General features: G+C 38.9%; 1 protein-coding gene across 1 annotated transcript; it reads left to right on the top strand.

Moving 5' to 3' along the window:
• Window positions 1-789: 789 nt before the first annotated feature.
• On the top strand, window positions 790-19,049 carry KLHL41 (kelch like family member 41). Its single transcript, XM_036320041.1, has 6 exons — window positions 790-1,983; window positions 5,578-5,735; window positions 5,847-5,954; window positions 11,172-11,357; window positions 12,595-12,741; window positions 18,286-19,049. Exons 1-6 carry the CDS (start codon window positions 877-879, stop codon window positions 18,395-18,397), a joined length of 1,818 nt encoding a protein of 605 aa, XP_036175934.1. The 5' UTR covers window positions 790-876; the 3' UTR covers window positions 18,398-19,049.
• Window positions 19,050-20,289: the final 1,240 nt, after the last annotated feature.

Below are 20,289 nucleotides of genomic sequence, written 5' to 3'. Positions count from 1 at the left end.
TGGGTTTATTTCTCTAGTATTGACTTTAAACTATTTTTCTTTTTGGTCTTGATGACAGCTTTTATTTTACTTATTTTATTGCTGTTGTTTGCCACACCAAATACTATGTAGAGTGAGACAGAGTGTGAATAAAATAATTTTATAATTTAATTCAATATCAATTATACTTTTTCCATTTAACAAAGATAATTTAGAATGTCTTAGAAAATTAGCAGTTTCTCTATACTTATTATTTCAGTTATGATGAGGGTATTATATTTAATGTTTTTCTAAAACCACCATAATTATAGAACATAAATAGAAGTCTTTTGGTGTCCTGTTTCTAAAAGAAAAGTATATACCTCACTGTTGTAAGTTGAAAATAAAACTTGGTAACAGTTTTTGGAAAGGGGATCTTGCTTGAGTATTCAAATGAACTCACCCCATATTCTTAACCTTTGCATGATTAATCAGATAGCCAAGTAGCTTGCCACCAGACCATTTTTAGTGGACTGACTCATTTTTATGATTCAGTTTTCTGTTAATTCAATAAACATTTTCTTGTGGTAGCCTTTATTAGCTGACCTCCTAATGCTTTATGTATTTTAAAGCTTTCCACTTCATTTAAATCTCTTGTTTCTGAGCTGTTTCCTTCGTGATAAAAAGTTTCAGTTGTTCCTTTCCATCTATAACAGCTGCAAGAACCACTCTTCTTTCCAAACCAGCTCTCCTGAATTCCCGTTGTTGGAGTTGGTATCTATATTTAGCCGGTGGGATTAAATTGCAAAGGCTTCAGGCTGGGCAAAGCACACTGCTCTGCCTCTTTACAGCTAGACCTGTGTGCTGCACGGAGCTAAGGCCTTCAGTGTCCCCTTCCTCACCCAGGTGACTCCCAAAATGGAATCGCAGCGGGAACTCGCAGAGGAACTGCGGCTTTACCAATCCACCCTTCTTCAGGATGGTCTAAGAGATCTCCTGGATGAGAAAAAATTCATCGACTGCACCCTAAAAGCTGGCGACAAAAGTATTCCGTGCCACAGATTGATTTTGTCAGCGTGTAGTCCTTACTTCCGTGAGTATTTTTTATCTGACATTGATGAGGCGAAAAAAAAGGAGGTAGTACTAGATAATGTGGATTCTGCCATGCTGGATTTAATCATCAAGTACCTCTACTCCGCCAGTATTGACCTCAACGATGGAAACGTGCAAGATATTTTTGCACTGGCCAGCCGCTTTCAGATCCCCTCCGTGTTCACTGTCTGTGTCTCTTACCTTCAGAAAAGACTGGCTCCTGGTAACTGTCTAGCCATCCTAAGATTAGGACTTCTCCTTGACTGCCCCAGACTTGCCATCTCGGCCCGGGAATTTGTGTCTGATCGCTTTGTACAGATTTGTAAGGAAGAGGACTTCATGCAACTGTCGCCACAGGAATTGATCTCAGTCGTTTCAAATGACAGCCTAAATGTAGAAAAGGAAGAAACAGTATTTGAGGCGGTGATGAAATGGGTGCGAACAGACAAAGAAAGAGTTAAAAGCCTTAGCGAAGTGTTTGATTGTATCCGTTTTCGCCTGATGACAGAAAAATATTTTAAAGATCATGTTGAGAAAGATGATATCATTAAAAGCAACCCAGAACTCCAGAAAAAAATCAAAGTTCTCAAAGACGCTTTCGCAGGCAAACTTCCAGAACCCAGCAAGAATGCAGACAAGGCTGGGGCTGGTGAGGTGAATGGAGATGTTGGTGATGAAGATTTACTTCCTGGTTACCTGAATGACATTCCCAGGCATGGAATGTTTGTCAAAGACCTCATCCTCTTGATTAATGACACAGCTGCAGTGGCTTATGATCCCACGGAAAATGAATGCTACCTTACTGCATTGGCTGAACAGATTCCCAGAAATCATTCCAGCGTCGTTACCCAACAAAATCAGGTATATGTGGTAGGAGGACTATATGTGGATGAAGAAAATAAAGATCAACCTCTACAGTCATACTTCTTCCAGGTAAGAAAGGCGATTTTTATACAAGTGGAGATACAAAGGCAAGGTGGTTACTCACCATCCTCTTAGCCGATTTGCAAATTATTCAGGCTGCTTGCATTTTATTCTACTTGATGTCCTATTCCAGTCCCAAAAAGCTATAATTGAACAGATTTTCTAATTTCTTCCAAGTTTCCTGAAACTAATTTGTCACCTCTTGTTTATGGTTGCTGCCTATAATATAATTTTGTTGAAAGTGAGAAGAACTTGTGTGTGTATATTTCGCACTTTGCATTACCTTCTAGGAAAAACTGTCTGCACAAGTGTCACAAATTGGAATTGATTCACAATATTAGGAATTTACTATGACTTTTTATATGTGATAAATGATCACATTTATTTGGATCACAGTTATACTTAGACATTATTACAACTTAATCCGTTTTGTAAAACCACAGAAGTTTCTTAGAAAACAAATCCTAAGCTAATAGACTCTTTGTAGTTTGTCTGAAGGGAGTTTGTTTCATATTAGCAACACCTTGTACTTGATCAGTTTATGAAGGAATCAGTGGCTTCACCTTTATCTTCACTAATGCCAATGCCAGTATTTTGCAGCTTACGGCTAGCTCAAAGAGTTTGTTTAGTCATGGCCTGGGATTTCTGGGCACTTGAGTTGGGAAGGCTAGAGCTAAGTAAGTGTAGACTGTCATGCCACAGTAACTACGTACTCTCAAAGTGTGTGAATACTGTGCATTCACAAAATATGGCATTTAAACCAGCTTTTTCTAATCTTGAAAAATGTAATAATACATGTTAACCATGCTTCTTAATTTTCAAAGATCTACTGAAGAATGTTAACTAGAAATAAAAAAATAAAATAGAAGCTGTAATCATAAGTATTTGAATGTGGGACAGAAAATTTCCTAAGCCCTCATTTTAGTTTCAGAAAGGGCAAATTCAATTTAAAAGAATAATTATATCTAGGAAGTAAAAATTACATCAAAATACAGATAGATACCTAGAAAAAATAGATCCATGGAACATTTACAGCCTTATCTGTATTTGCTTCCATCCTGTTACTACCCTTACTTTTATTGGCTTAGCCTCTCATTTCTGGTTCAAGAAAACTGCTTGATGTTTTTATAACCATAAAAAGTTATACAAAGTTGAAAGGGTCAGCTCCCTGTCATTGCCCATGCCTTGCTCCTTTTAAAAGGCACACAGAGTCGAACAAAATGCCAGGATAAAAACACCTGATCGTCCTGCCCAGACCTGTGGACAGAAACTCTGGAGGGTGAGCCCCCTAGGTCAGTGATGGCGAACCTATGACACGCATGTCAGAGGTGACACGCGAACTCATTTTTTTGGTTGATTTTTCTTTGTTAAATGGCATTTAAATATATAAAATAAATATGAAAAATATAAGTCTTTGTTTTACTATGGTTGCAAATATCAAAATATTTCTATATGTGACACGGCACCAGAGTTAAGTTAGGGTTTTTCAAAATGCTGACACGCTGAGCTCAAAAGGTTTGCCATCACTGGCCTAGGTGATTCTGATGCATGAAACCACTGCTCTAGGGGACATACAAATGAACTTAAATGAAATTCTGTCATATTGATTTTTCTTCCTATGAAGTTTTTAGTTAGCAGAAGTCTTAGCATTGTAAAAAAAAAATTAATTCTCTACCCAAATAACAATTATTTTATAAGAGATTCTCTCTTCTACTGGATTCCTTAATATAACTATGAATTATTCATAATATCATAGGCTCATTATTAAGTTTGTTTTTATGCATGAAAGTAGAAAAAAATCCAATCATAAAAGAGGGTAATGACTCATAAGAAAATTTAGGTATGAGAATTTCAGGTGTTGCATTTTTGCTTGTTCACATCTATTTAAAAAGTACTAAGTTAGGAGTAATATGGCCTTTGATTGTATACTGTAAATAGATTATGAGAATTTTTTTACATAGGTAAGAGAGGGGTGTTTTTTTTTTTCCATAGAGTTAATAGAGTCATCAAATCTTTGAACAGCACCACATCTTAAAATAACCTAGGTCCAAACCCTAATTTTAAGGATGAGGAAACTAGAGCCATAGTGGTTCAATAGCTTGACAACTCACGTATCAGAAAGTCTGGCAGGCAGTCTACTGTTCCGTCTGCTGCAGGAAATACCCCATCAAGGGTGGTAGGGGATGTAGACAATACTGCAAAGTGCGGGCAATAAACCCACCCGCATGGGGTGATGAGGGTTTCTGTTCCCATTTTAAGACAAAAACTATGGATTTATGTAGCTTGCATTCGGATATCACTTACAAGCTCTGTGAGCTTGGGCAAACTGTTCAACCCTTCTGTGCCTCCGTTTCCTCATCTGTAAAATGGAGACAATCAAAGTGCCTATCCTGGAGAACTAAATGAGATTACCCGAGTAAAGCATTTAGTACAAACCCTCTCACAGAGTCAAAACTCCATAAATGTTCATTATTCTTTCTACTATACTGCACACCACTTTCTTGGTAAAAGGATTTCTTTTTTCAAAAATGAAAACATTAGTGATCACAGTGTAGATATCGAAATTAGTAAATGCAAAGCTAATGTACATGTGAGGATTAAACCACTCTCTCGTCTAATCTTAATTAGTACTTCGCTTTAGCCAAGGTTACTAGACCAGATACTGATGGGCTTCCACAGGGACCCCTCCCTATACCACAGCCATTAGGGCCTACATCTGTTCTTGATATCCATTTATTCTGGGTTTTATTTCTTTTTCTTCTGCTGCACAGAGAGCTCAACAAGCCTATGATGGCACTACCTTCCGAGAACAGTTTTCTTGTGCCTTGGTGTCCTAAATGTAAATTCGAAAAATCTTAAAATTACCAATAGTAAGTTGTAGTAGTAACAGTAAGCTGAAACTGATGCCAGGCATACCAGAATCACCTCCCCCAGGGCACGGACACTTAGAAGGCGATCTTAGGCTGGCAGAAGTGGCAATAGCAAAAATAAGCAGTTACTTCCTAATATAAATTTTTTAAAAAGAGAAAGGTATTTCAGTTAACGCTCAACAAAAGGCTAGGAGGTTATAAGCTAGAACACCTGCCTATCTCATAAAGCAATAAAGCAAACCTGAAAAGTTTTGGAAGAAAGAAGATACTGCCTAACGTTCCAGTTGTCTGTGGACTGAGCGACAGGTCCAGCTGTCCCGGATGCTGGCTTGGGGAGCATGTTAAATATAGCATGCGGGGATCACTCACGTACTGTGACCCTCCCTGCAGTGAAAACCTTTCTTTCGCTAGTGTCCTAAAAGTATTATGATTCCCTGTTCAAACCTGAACAAGAGATGAAAATTTGACAACAAACTTCACAGTTCTAACCAACCTCCTGTGACTCATTTCATTCGCTTTCCTTTCTTAAAGTCCTACACGTTTTGTTACTTTCAGCTATTTTGTTAAACCAAGTGGATTTTCTCACTTTTCTAAGTAAAATACAATACTTTTGATTTACAGTGTATTTTACTTGCAAGATCTTTGACTACCTCAGAAAGTATAGATATTTTCTGGTACATCTGTAACCTTTTGCTAACAAGCTCCACATTTCCTCTTTTTTTTTTTCTTTCAGCTTGATACTGTTGCATCTGAGTGGGTTGGCCTTCCACCTCTGCCTTCAGCGAGGTGTCTTTTTGGTCTGGGAGAGGCAGATGACAAAATCTATGTAGTTGCAGGCAAAGACCTTCAAACGGAGGCTTCACTGGATACAGTATTATGCTATGATCCTGTGTAAGTTTGCATGACATTCCCATTTCCTAAGCATTCAGGTATATGAGTGTCTAGAACATTCATATTTTTACTGAAAGCTTATAAATAAATTCTTTCATCTTCTGATTTTAGGGCTGCAAAATGGAATGAAGTAAAAAAACTTCCTATCAAAGTCTATGGCCATAATGTGGTTTCACATAAGGGGATGATATACTGTTTAGGAGGAAAGACAGATGACAAGTGAGTACCCTGAACCCTCCTGGTGCTTTACATCCAAGTGGGTTTTTTTGGGTTTTTTTAAATATATATTTTATTGATTTTTTACAGAGAGGAAGGGAGAGGGATAGAGAGTTAGAAACATCTATCAGCTGCCTCCTGCACATCCCTCATTGGGGATGTGCCTGCAACCAAGGTACATGTCCTTGACCGGAATCAAACCTGGGACCCTTCAGTCTGCAGGCCAATGCTCTATCCACTGAGCCAAACTGGTTAGGGCCCAAGTGGTTTTTTATTACAAGGGTTCCTTCCTCTTTTCATTTAAGTCTCCATAGTGAAATAGGACTCAGTTCTCACCCATAAGTCTTTGGGGGGAAATTTTTTAAATTTTGAAAAGTTATTGGAGTATATTATAAACTAAAGGCTTGGTGCACGAAATTTGTGCACTTGCGGGGGGGCCTCAGCCTGGATTGTGAGAGGGCACAGGTCTAGATGCAGGAGGTTGGCCAGCTGGGGAGGGATCGCAGGAGGGCTCCAGGGTGTGTCTGGCCCATCTCGCTCAGTCCAAATCAGCCAGACCCCAGCAGCAAGCTAACCTACCAGTCAGAGTATCTTCCCCCTGGTGGTCAATCAGTGCATGTCATAGCGACTGGTCGACCAGTTGACTGTCTGCCCCCTGGTGGTCAGTGCACATCATAGCAAGCGGTTGAGCGGCTTTAGCATATCATTAGCATATTACACTTGGATTGGTTGAATGGCCTACCGGATGACTGGACACTTAGCATATTAGGTTTTTATTATATAGGATGATTTCATAATACCTCCAACATAAGCAGTCTTATAGTAGAAAAGGAGTACTTAGGAGCATCCTATCTAATAAAAGACAAAAAGGGTAATTGACCGTACCTTCGCTACACTTCCCATTGGCTAATCAGGGCGATATGCAAATTAACTGCCAACCAAGATGGTGGCCGGCAGCCATGCAGCTGAAGTGAGCAGGAGGCTTCCTTGCTCCAGTGATGGAGGAAGCCAAAGTTCCCCGCCTGCCGCGGCCCGGCTCTGAGCTCTGAAAGCAACTAAGTTTCAATTATAGAAGCTAAACAAACCCCAGATACCTGCTTTCAGCAGGCTGTGGCCTCAGAGCTGGAGTGAGCAGCTCTCAGCTCCAGTGACAGCAACAAAGTTTCAATTATAGAAGGTAAATAAATCCCAGAATTAAAAAAAAAGAAAAAAGAAAAAAAGGAGAGGCTGGGAGCTTCAGTCGCCAGCCAGCCTGAAAATGGCCCTCAGCCACTCACCCAGACTGGCCAGGCACCCCAGTGGGGACCCCTACCCTGATCCAGGACACCCTTCAGGGCAAACCAGCCAGCCCCCACCCGTGCACCAGGCCTCTATCCTATATAGTAAAAGGGTAATATGCAAACTGACCCTAACAGCAGAAAGACTGGGAATGACTGGTCACTATGACACACACTGACCACCAGGGGGCAGACGCTCAATGCAGGAGCTGCCCTCTGGTGGTCAGTGCACTCCCACATGGGGGAGCTCTGCTCAGCCACAAGCCAGGCTGATGGCTGTCAGTAGAGCGGTGGTGGTGGGAGCCTCTCCTGCCTCCTCAGCAGCGCTAAGGATGTCCGACTGAAGTTTAGGTCTGCTCCCTGCTGGCAAGTGGACATCCCCCGAGGGCTGCCGGACTGCCAGAGGGATGTCTGATTGCCAGCTTAGGCCCAATCCCCCGGAGAGCAGGCTTAAGCCAGCAGGTGGTCATCCCCCAAGGAGTCCCAGACTGCGAGAGGGCACAGGCCAGGCTGAGGGACAACCCCCCTGAGTGCACAAATTTTTGTGCACCGGGCCTCTAGTAATCAAATATTTTATTTAGCTATTTTATAATTATATTTTACTGCATTAAAACTTACAGGCTTTTTTAATTCATTTGGCTAGAAGGAGATAAAAAATTAAGTATATCTCTTTAATTTAGAATTTAAAATATAATTACTAACAGTAGTGCATAAAAATATCATGGATTTGTACTTCACATTCATAAGAGAGGATTTAGATAGGTGAGCTTAAAACTGAAAAGCATGGTGACTGAAAATAGGGCAGTTATTTCTTCAGCAATATTTCACTTTACTCCTGGACAGAGGGAGTATTCACAATATTTAACCCTGGGATGCCCACTGGTGCCCAGTCGTAAGTTTGCATGACATTTCTAGGCACTTCTCAAAGGATAGGAAATAAGGAAAAATATTATATAACTCAAAGGGAGACCTGAATTCAGATATCCTAGAAGTCAGTCAGCTAAGTCAGTAGCCTGTCTGGTAAATTGATGATTTTCTGTTTAAATAGTGAGAAATATTTCCTGCCCCTAAAAACTCTAATTTGACTTTGTCATCATTTGTCCAAGTTGTTTAATTAATAGCAATGTCCAATCCTGGAAAGGGAGCCAGAATTAAGAATTATTATAAAAAAAAAAAAAAAAAGAATTATAAGTGCAACGCTACACACAGAAGGGTCCAGGTTCGATTCCCAGTCAGGGACACATGCCTGGGTTGTTGATTCCCTCCCTGCCCCCAGATTTGGGAGTCTGTGGGGAGGCAACCAGTCCATGTGTCTCTCACATGGATATCTCTGTCTCTTTCTCTTTCTTTCTTCCCCTTTCCCCCACTTCCACTCCCTCCCTTCCACTCTCTCTGAAAAAGCAATGGAAAAAATATCCTCTGGTGAGGATTTTTTTTTTTTTTTAAGAATTATAAGGGCAAACAGGAAAGGAGAGTAAAATATGGAAATGTGCTAGAAGTAAAGAATTCTATGTTCTGGAGTTAATGGTTAATATTCAATTAAAATGACAAACATGGCACCTAAAATGTGATTCAAAAAATCAATGAGTTTTTATACAATCATTTTATAGTCAAAGGTAACATTCTGAAATTTTGAAGTCCTCCTCAATCCCAGATATTACCATCAAATGAATAAAGGAAAGCCATATTATAAACCCACCCAGTGTAAAATCTTATTTTGGATGACCAAAATTTCTGTTCAAGATTAACTGCCAAACCCACTGTATCTGAAATGAAAGTTCTGTAGCTCAAAAAATAAAATCTTTTTATAAAAATATATTTTATTGATTTTTTACAGAGAGGAAGGAAGAGAGATAGTTAGAAACATCGATGAGAGAGAAACATCGATCAACCGCCTCCTGCACATCTCCTACTGGGGATGTGCCCTCAACCCAGGTACATGCCCTTGACCGGAATCGAACCCGGGACCCTTCAGTCCGCAGGCCGACGCTCTATCCACTGAGCCAAACCGGTTTTGGCAAAAAATAAAATCTTACTTGGGGCATTTTTTCCTGAGTAAATGAAATGGAAAATCTATTAAGCACTTCTGATTTTGGAAACATAATGACCCTGCCAAGTGGCTTAAATTGTTTCCTTCAAGTATTAGTAACTAGGAAATTGATATGTCAGTAAGAAGCATACAAGTCTTGTCAGTAAGAATATAGTAATCTTGAGAATATGATTAACCAAGGCGTGGCTTGGCAAATGCCAGTCAAGAACTTTGAAATGAGTCATTATCTAAAAGTAAGCACTGAATTGCACTAGTTATCACCACTAAATGTGAAGAACATGACTTTGTATCATGTTCTAGTCAAGAAATCTTAAATGTTTTTTCTTTTATTGATTCCAGAGAGAGGAAGGGAGAGGGAGAGATAGAAACATCAATGAGAAACATCAATTGGCTGCCTCCTGCACGCCACCTACTGGGGATTGAGCCTGCAACCTAGCACATGCCCTGACCAGGAATTTCACCTGTAACCTCCTGGTGCATGGGTCAGCGCTCAACCAGAGTTACACTGGAGGGGCAAGAAATTTTAAAGTAATATTCATAGTCAAATATTAGAAGAAATGCTTCTACTTCAGGTATCTGGTCTGTTCTAAGACTGAAGAAAAAAATTGTCCTCACAAAAAGTTGGAATTTTGTTTGTTTGCTTTTTGGCTACCAATTATATTCAGTTAATCAATTATTATTAGGAATTCTAAACTTTCATCAGTGAACTGTGGATAACTTTAAGGAAACATAAGGAACATACTAAGAAGAAGAATTCAGATGAGTCCAAGTTTTTCTGGTAGCATTTAGCATATAAAACTACTCTCATTACTCATCAACTCAGATGATTAGTTGTCTAATCTATAGTCCCAGGGTTCTTAAAATACATTAGTTTATTAATGATGGACTGAAATTAAATGAGCCATCATATTACATAGTTAAATTTTAAAATAGGTACAGTCTCACCTAATTACTTTTTTTTTAGTTTTATATTCATTTTTTTATTTTGTTTTATTGCTTAAAGTATTACAAAGAGTATTACATATGTCTCCTCTTCTTTTTTTCCCCTTGGCCTTCCCCCAGCCTCCCCTATGCCCCAGTGTCTTGTGTTCATTGGTTATGCTTATATGCATGCATACAAGTCCCTCGGTTGATCTCTTACCCCAGCCTTCCCACCTAATTACTTTTTAAGTTAACTGATTCATTCTTAGGATATTCATATAATGAAATAAACATTTTGTTACTAACACACAATGAAGGTCTTATGGTTTATATTTTGCTCTATTCATGTCTTCTGTTGAATCCAGTAGCAGGATTAAAATATACTCTATGTGGGTTTCCTGCCCTGGCTGGTTTTCTCAGTGGTTAGAGCATCAGCCTGCACACTGAAGGGTCACAGACTTGATTTCTGGTCAAGGGCATGTACCTGGGTTGCGGGTTCGCTTCCCACCTCCTACCCCCGATTGGGGCACATGTAGGAGACAACCAGTTGATGTGTCTCTCTCACATCAATGTTTCTTTCTCTCTCTATCTTTACCTCTATCTCCCTCCCTTCCACTCTCTCTGAAAAGCAATGGAAAAGATATCCTCAAGTGAGGATTAACAACAACAGAGTAAAGGTGTTCTACCTTCCAGTACTATCATTAAATTATAAAATAGTTTTGGTCCTCACATTTGAAACTGTCCTCTGCTTGGTGGCATATGTTCAGATTAAGTATACTTTGGGGTTGATCAGTGTCACCCCAAAAAATTCAATAAAAAGAAAAAATAGATAAAGAATACTTTGGGGGTCTTCTGATCTTCTGCTGTACTACATATTTCATATGAGAAGCAAAGCTAGATGACTAGTGAAGTTGCTTCTTTCAAAAAAGGAAGGTTCTATAAGGATCATTTTGTTGTCTCTTATGTTTACAGAAAGTGTACAAACAGAGTATTTATCTACAACCCAAAAAAAGGAGACTGGAAAGATATGCCTCCAATGAAAACCCCACGTTCGATGTTCGGAGTGGCTATCCATAAAGGCAAAATTGTGGTTGCAGGAGGTGTCACTGAAGAGGGTCTTTCAGCGTCTGTTGAAGCTTTTGACCTCACAACCAATAAGTGAGTTACTGCATATGAACCACTATACATTTTAAGTGTTAACTTTGGATAAATGTCAAGCTTTCTAGAACATGGGGAGAGGAGGATAGGAAAGGAAGACTTAAAGAGAAAATATCTTCATCTGGGTTTCTTTTCCTGTTACTGAATGTAAAAATGCCTAACATTTTGCTGCATTACATGTGTTCGTAATTTGGAACGCATGACCCTCAAGGTAATGTTGAAGTACTTAATTCGTACTTGTTATTAACTTTGTGAATTTAGTCATGCAAAGGTAACACTTGTACTTAATTCGTACTTGTTATTAACTTTGTGAATTTAGTCATGCAAAGGTAACACTTCTGAGTAATTATCTACACATAGGTGGATATACATGTCTCTATAGAGTTATTTGATTTGAAACAGATAGTTTCTTTATGGATGAAAAAACCTCCACCTTAGCTTGTGATACTTGTAAAGCATGAGTGCTTCAGAAGTTTAATTCTTTTATTCTCTTTATGATATTCTTAAATTTTTAACTTTTAAGCTTTTATTGGCTTAAAGTTAATGTGAAAACATTAGACAAATATTTACATAAAATTAGTCTTTTTTAAATCTTTGAGCTCACACATCTGGATGAATATATAGTTTTATACTCTCAGTTTAGCAATGAAGAAAAAATTAGAGTAAACTATTATTACATTTTTAAGAAACCATGTATGCCTGATTACAATAGACTTTAGTATCTGAAAATTACAAGGAACTTCTATGGCTAGGACTTAAATAATCATTGAAAATCATGTTTTTGAAGACTATATACTATGGGTAAACTCATGATATAAAAAGTTAAAGAAGCTGCACACAAAATTGTAATTATTTTCTTAGTTTCATTCATATGTATGAATGGATGTCTATATTTAAATGTATCCTTTTATAAAAATGACAAAATTACACCAAAATGTTGCTTATGATTAAGTCTGGAAGGTATGATCATAGGGGATATTTATTTTTTTCTATACCTTTGTGTATTTTCCAGATTGTCTACGGTATACATGTTATTGTCATATTGAGAACTTTATATCTAATCTGGTTATTTCTTTCAAAGAAAGGAATAATATTTTGATATTTCCTAGTAGCAAATTTCATCTTCTAATTTTGGGTGCCTATGCTACTTGAATTTCTTTATAATTACCTATAATTGGTCAGTAAATACAGTTGGCATTTCTTTAGTTTTACATTGATTATTTTCAATAATTCCTAGATGGGAAGCAATGACCGAATTTCCCCAGGAAAGAAGCTCCATCAGTTTGGTCAGTCTGGCTGGATCCCTGTATGCCATCAGTGGTTTTGCCATGATTCAGCTGGAGTCCAAAGAGTTTGCACCCACTGAAGTCAATGATATATGGAAGTAAGTTCTCTCCACTCTAATTTTCCGAACCAAATATCAAATTCAGATAAGTGATAACTGATAAAATGAACAACTTTTAAGTAAATAGTAAGCCAGACTTTCCCAACATGTAAGCTACTTATTGGTGGTAGACTCGGAATCTAATTGAACTTTTGCACATGCTACTTCTTCTAACCAGAACTTATCTGGGCTTGTTCTTAACCAATTAAATGAGAATTTAAAACAGAGTTCTGAAGAAATATTTAACCTCTTGAGTTTTCCACCAATTCATGAATTCTATTTTAAATCTAATTTCTATGGTTTTACATATTTCCTGAGGATTTAGTTACAAAAGCTTTTTTATAAAAAATTTATATATTTTTAAATTGATTTCAGAGAGGAAGGGAGAATGAGAGAGAGATAGAAATATCAGTGGTGAGAAACATCCCTGATAAGCTGCCTCTTGCACACCTCTTGCTGGGGATCATATGTGCCCTTGACCAGAATTGATCCAGGACCCTTCATTCTGTAGGCTGATGCTCTATCTACTGAACCAAACCAGCTAAGGCTAAAAAAGCTTTTTTAAAAAGTAAAAAGTAGCCATCCATTTTACCTCCCAGGTAAGTGTTGTGTCATAAAGAGTCACATAAGTCAGAGGCAGAGTGTATAGTGTATAGATGTCTGGTCACCATCAGAAAACCACATGCCTGCTGCCTTCAGCCCAGGCACTGTACTTGGGGATCTAAGTTTACAGGAAATAGATCTCAGTTGCCCAAGGTGAGCATACGTGAGTTCAGGCTGAACATCCATCCAGAAACTGTCAAACTCATGCTTTTCCCCTCAGCTTAAAGACTAGCCCCTACCTACCCCCAAATCTGGATGGCCTGTCACCAGATTGTCCACAGCCTTGGTACTCAAAGTGTTGGCAGCTCTTGGGAGCTTAGAAATGGAGAATCCCAGGCCCCACCCTAGACTACATCAGAATCTGCACTTTAACAAGATTCCCAGGTGACTTATTTGCATGTTTAAGTTTAGATACAGCTTGGGAAGAGTGATCAGTGAAGGCATACCACTGAGCCTGAACGTGAAAAGCGAATATTATTTGCTCTATACCTAGACCAGCACATGCCTTATTCCCAGCCAGTGAACTGCTGCCGTCAGCCCAGGCACTGTGCTTGGGGATCTAAAAGGCCAGTAGCTTAACTGAGCAATTATTTTGTGCATCCATCATTTCCTTATGTTGCTGTAATAGTAACCAGCTGTGTAGAGAGCAAGAAAAAAGTGGCTATAAGAGGAGGTTGACTATTACCCTTCTCTTCCCCAAGGAAAGGAAGAGGAAGAGAAAGAAACTGGAGATTCCCAGGCAAGAGGCTAGACTTAGCAAGAGGATGAAATGGGGAGTCTGGAAGCAATAAAAAAAATAAAATAAAATAAAATAAAATTAAATTAAATTAAAAAAAAAAAAAAGGATGAACTAATGAATGGTTGGAAGGGTTAGGGGTTTGGGAAAATGGGTAGGAACCAACCAGTAGGTAGTGATTCTCAACCCTGGCTCTACATTATAAATCACCTGGGATGCTTTTACAATATACCGGTTCCTGGGCCTTAACACAGAACAATTAAATCCGAGTTTCTGGAGATAGGGCCTCGGCTTCACTATTTCCTAAAACCTTCCCAGATGATTCTAATGTGCAGCTGCTGGTGTTAAGGAAGGGTGCTGTCACAAGATGACCTCCACATGGGCTACTCTGGTTCCCAAGAGCAGTCAAAAGCCAAGTTGCTTCAGCAAGAGGAAGTGTAGGCAGCAGTGGAAAGTACATCTCCTGCTAAAGGTATTGCTGAGGGGAACCTGAGAGAGGGATCATCTCTGGTTATGGTTTATTTTACAACTAGGGCAGCAGTTCCTAAACTTGCTTGCTCACTGGAATTACGTGGGGAGCTTCAAAAAATACTGACACTCTGTCACACCTCTATTGATTGTGACTTAATTAGTCTCAGGTATGGTTGGGGTTTTGAAACTTTCAAAAGCTCCCTGGATGCTTCTAATGTGCTGACAAGTCTGGGAGCCACTGGATTGGGAAAAGGCAAGAGAGAACATTCATCATTGTCTGCTTGACTGTAAAATTTTAGTTGTAGGTACTGGTATTTTCCATTTGGGTAATAAAATCTAGAACAGGGATTCTCAAACCTTGCTGTGTATTAGAATCACTTGGGGAACTTTTAAAAACTCATGCCCAGAACAATTAATTCAATCTCGAGGGTGGAACCCAGGCATCAATTGTTTTAATGTCTCCAAATGGTTCCAATGTGCAGTCAAATTTGAGAACCAATAATCCGCAGTGGTTCCCAAAGCAGCAACAGCAGCACCTGGTGTTGGCCCAGTATGCAAGTTCACAGGCCTCACCTCAGACCTACTGAGTCTGGAGGTGGGGTCCAGCAATCAGTGTGACTTGGTGGAAAGCCACTGATCTTTGGAAAAGTGGCTGCCCACTTGCCCTCAACCTCCTAGTGAGGTTCTATTCACACATGCAGAGATGTAAAAAAGGGATGACAATGATCAGTATAACTGCCAGGAAGCAAACCTTTTCAGCCTCATTTAACTTCTACTTCCTCGTGCTCAAGTGTCATTTTTTCATTGGGTCATTTAAAACCATCCTCTCTTGCCCGGCCAGCCAGCATGGCTCAGTGGTTGAGCTTCGACCTATAAACCAGGAGGTCACAGTTCGATTCCCAGTTAGGGTACATGCCCAGGTTGTGCTCAACCTCCAGTGGGGGTGTGCAGGAGGCAGCCAATCAATGATTCTTTCTCATTATTGATGTTTCTATCTCTCTCTCTCTCCCCCTTCCTCTCTGAAAGCAATAAAAATATATTTTTTAAAAAAACATTCTCTTATGCCCTAGCTGGTTTGGCTCACTGGATAGAGCGTCGGCCTGCGGACTGAAGGGTCCCAGGTTCGATTCCGGTCAAGGGCATGTACCTTGGTTGCAGGCACATCCCCGGTAGGGGGGTGTGCAGGAGGCAGCTGATCGATGCTTCTCTCTCATCAATGTTTCTAACTCTCTATCCCTCTCCCTTCCTCTCTGTAAAAAAAATCAATAAAATATATATTTTTTTTAAAAATTCTCTTAATTTGCTGCCCCAAATTTTGTTTAGATAATTAAGGTTCTTCCCTTTATTAGTAGTAAAATATTTTTTGCCTACTTTTCTCTACATAAAAATCACTTGGTGTATAATACAACTGTTGAGAATTAAATTTGGACTATTGAAGAAATTAAGTCACATAGTGCATATCTTTTTTTTTAAAATATATTTTATTGTGGGTTTTTTTTACAGAGAGGAAGGGAGAGGGATAGAGAGTTAGAAACATCGATGAGAGAGAAACATCAATCAGCTGCCTCCTGCATGCCCCCCACTGGGGATGCACCCACAACCAAGGTACATGCCCTTGACCAGAATCAAACCCGGGACCCTTCAGTCCGCAGGCCGATGCTCTATCCACTGAGCCAAACCGGTTCGGCCACATAGTGCATATCTTACATAGGTATCAGCTAATTATTAATCCTCACGCAAGGATATTTTTTCCACTAATTTCTTTTAGAGATAGTGGAAGGAGAGGAAAGGGGGTGGGGGAAGCTGATTGGTTGACACGATTGCCTGCCTCCCACACAAGGGGACCAGTCTGGGATCAAACCTGCAACCCAGGTACCTGCTCTTGACTGGGAATGGAACCCTACACCCTTTGGTGCTTGGACTGACACTCTCACCACTGACACACCAGCCAGAGCTCGGGTTTCTTTATGCCAAGTAATGATTGCTTCTGGAGGGAAAATAATGAGTAAGATAGAAGGGTGTCCCGAAATTCACACAAGAAGTAATTTTGATAGAAAAAACAGGTTTATAATTAAAAATTGTAAATTTTTTATTGATTCATAAAGTATACAGTATAGGGTTATGTATGGAATAGCACATCGGGTAAATGGCCTCCATGGCCTTGCTGGCACATACACACTCTTTTGTTGAAATTTTCCGTGACCATTTTGCATAAATGTGGCTGAATTTCGATGAGGCTCATTTTCATCTTGATGGCTTGGTTAATCGACAAAATTGTCGCATTTGGGATTCAGAAAATCCACGAGTGATTGTTGAGAAACAAATGCATCCACAACATACCACTGTTTGGTGCGGATTTTGGGCTGGAGGCATCATCGGACCATTCTTCTTCGAAAATGCAGCTGCTGCCCTAACCGGTTTGGCTCAGTGGATAGAGCATCAGCCTGTGGACTGAAGGGTCCCGGGTTCGATTCCGGTCAAGGGCATGTACCTTGGTTGCAGGCACATCCCCAGTAGGGAGTGTGCAGGAGGCAGCTGATCGATGTTTCTCTCTCATCGATGTTTCTAACTCTCTATCCCTCTCCCTTCCTCTCTGTAAAAAATCAATAAAATATATTTTTTTAAAAAAATGTGGCTGCTCAGGCAATAACAAAAGAATGCGTATGTGCCAGCAAAGCCATGGAGGCCATTTACCCAATATGCTATTCCATAATAACCCTATACTGTATACTTTATGAATCAATAAAAAAATTTACAATTTTTAATTATAAACCTGTGTTTTCTATCAAAATTACTTCTTGCATGAATTTTGGGACACCCTTTATTATTTGTCCTCAAATGCCCTTGAGCTTGTTGAGAACATAAATATAGGAGGGGGATTAAAACAGAATAATTGCTATAAAGATACTATTTATTTTTTTTTAATAAATTTTATTGATTTTTTACAGAGAGGAAGGGAGAGGGATAGAGAGTTAGAAACAACGAGAGAGAAACATCGATCAGCTGCCTCCTGCACACTCCCCACTGGGCATGTGCCCGCAACCAGGGTACATGCCCTTGACCAGAATCGAACCCGGGACACTTGAGTCCGCAGGCTGACGCTCTATCCATTGAGCCAAACCGGTCAGGCAAGATACTATTTAAAGAACAATGTGAAAAATGAAGAGAAGAAGGCAAGAAATACTTCAGAGAGAAGGCAGCATTTAGGAGTTTCTCATACAAAGAGAGAAAAGCATTCCAGGCACCAGGCAGAGGAATTTGAGTTGTCTGTAACTTTATAACCCTGAATATTCACAGGGAACAACCAGATCTTACTTAACATCTAGTACTGAGCACTAGTGTATGAGAACAAATGAAATTCATAACCTGCTCATCCAGTTCTTACATTAAGGTAGAGTCTGATGGCCTTGATTCATAAAAAACCAGCCGTATCTATCAGTCCAAAGTGAATGTTTCATTGCCTGTGTATTACTCCTCATCTCTGGATAGTCTGATTTCCCAGGTAAGACTTAACTGCTTAAGCATCCAAATTAAATACTATGGCAGTTCAGACATAGCTCATTCAAAGGATGAATATTTGGGAGGAATTCAAGTATTATTCTACACTGGTCAAGGGCAACCTCCTCTGGCTAAGAGCCAGTAGGGTTTCCTCAAAGATTCACATTTGTGTATTTAACACATAAAGAACTATCTACTTAAAAACTGCTTATTGATTACTCTTTTTTCTCTACCAGGTATGAAGATGATAAAAAGGAATGGGCTGGGATGTTGAAGGAAATACGTTATGCTTCAGGAGCTAGTTGCCTCGCAACACGTTTAAATCTCTTCAAAGTGTCTAAACTGTAAACAAGGAGGTGAAAAAATGTAATAGATTGGGAGGTGGTTTGTTTGGATAACAGGGCTTTAATTTATTCTGGTTGTTTTTTTTAAGCCTATACAGAGATCCATGTAGAAATTATCCACTAAGTTACTGTGCAAGAGGTTAGCAGTGGGTATCAAAACCTCAAAGTCTGAATCTTCAATGTAATGATCATATCTTAAAACCATTTTCTAATGAAAAATTCAGTATTAACTTGACCAGATTATTTCTTTTGAGATCTCTTACTCAATCAACGACTATAAAGCAGGTTCCTAAATTTGAGTTGCTAATCGCTTCATTTGCATTTTTAGGGTAACTTTACATGTTTCCCATTACAAATGAAGCTGGAGAATGAGCTTCTACATTTTTAAATGTACATCTACATTTTTAAATGTTTAAAAACATCAAAAACATTCCCTCCTAGTGCTTCAAGATATGACAAGAATCCTGTGCATTATATTAAAGATTACATGCCAAGAGACTTCCGAAATGCTATTTAAAGAGTATAATAAATGGGTCTCACTTGAAGGGGAAAAGTCTCTAAGTAGTCAAGTTCAAGTGATCTTTTTCTCCATTCTTTTGTGACACTGGTATACTGCTTGTGATTTAAATAAAATAATTTTTTTTTTCAATTTAAAACCAGCCAATCACAGTTTTTAAGCCATTAACAAAAGTATTTGTGGTGAGAGGGAGGGGAAGTGTCCTTAAACTGCTGAGGCAGAAGTTGGGGCCAGTGGGTGGTATGGAGGAGGGTGTGTATTCATTGGTTTATCTATGCTTTTCAGGAAAGAGCTATTGCAAATTTCTGAAGGGAAGATGACTATTATTCTATTTTTCTGAGATATAAGACCCTATATTCAAGCTGTTTGTTCTTAGTGTAGTAGTATACAGGGTGGAGCAACAGGTTTACAGTTGTTCATATGAAAAATAATTCAATAATTAATAAATAATAATGCAAGAATAAACTCTGTGTTTCACATACTCACAACTGTAAACTGACTTGTGCCCCACCCTGTACATAGTAAGTTGACTGTCCAGAACCATCACATTCAATGCTCTCCAATCATCAACTAATTATTGCTATGGGCCTCACGTGCTTTCATAGACATGTTTAACATCTGTCCCGACATGTTATTTTCTGAGAAACCTGATTTAGGACTGATTTGGAGTATCCTCTGATTAGGAAGAATGCTGAACTCTGTAGACATGAGATTAAGTTGTAAAAATAATGCTTTGGGATAAGGAAAATGTTCAGGAATTAGATAGTGGTGATATGGTTGCACAATCATGTGAATGTACTAAAAACTACTGAACTGTACACTTTAAAAGAGTGGATTTTATGATATGTGAATTATATCTTAATGAAAAAAATGCTTTGTTTAGACAGTTATTTAGACAGAAAAATCACCAAACAAAAATATAAATAGCCCTAACCGGTTTGGCTCAGTGGATAGAGCATCAGCCTGTGGACTAAAGGGTCCTACGTTCGATTCTGGTCAAGTTAATACCTTGGTTGTGGGCACATCCCCAGTTGGGAGTGTGCAGGAGGCAGCTGATTAATATTTCCAACTCTCTATCCCTCTCCCTTCCTCTCTGTAAAAAATCAATAAAATATATTAAAATATACATATATATATAAATACAAATATATTTATATATTCTTTGAATCAGGTAACTTAGAGAAAGGAAAGGAAGAGATGTGGTATATGAGAAGTCAGATTTTGTGTGACAATAAGTGAAAGGTATATCCGGGTCATTTAATCAGGGTTTTTGTTTGTTTGTTTGTTTTGTTTTGTTTTTAATATATACTGTCTGGGTTTTCATTTATATCTGGTTTATAACCCTTGTCAGTTTAATTTCTAACTCTCACTAGTCTAAT

Source organism: Myotis myotis, unplaced genomic scaffold, assembly GCF_014108235.1.
Source record: "Myotis myotis isolate mMyoMyo1 unplaced genomic scaffold, mMyoMyo1.p scaffold_m19_p_8, whole genome shotgun sequence".
NCBI classification, from domain to species: domain Eukaryota; kingdom Metazoa; phylum Chordata; class Mammalia; order Chiroptera; family Vespertilionidae; genus Myotis; species Myotis myotis.
The sequence above is the reverse complement of the archived record's forward strand: the minus strand, read 5'-3'. Positions and strand labels throughout refer to the sequence as shown.

Excerpts from the sequence above, each read along its gene's own strand:
- KLHL41 (XM_036320041.1), top strand. The coding sequence starts at position 877 with ATGGAATCGCAGCGGGAACTCGCAGAGGAACTGCGGCTTTACCAATCC. Across the intron at positions 5,736-5,846 it reads GTATTATGCTATGATCCTGT|GGCTGCAAAATGGAATGAAG; the intron begins GTAAGTTTGCAT and ends TTCTGATTTTAG. Across the intron at positions 11,358-12,594 it reads TTTGACCTCACAACCAATAA|ATGGGAAGCAATGACCGAAT; the intron begins GTGAGTTACTGC and ends AATAATTCCTAG.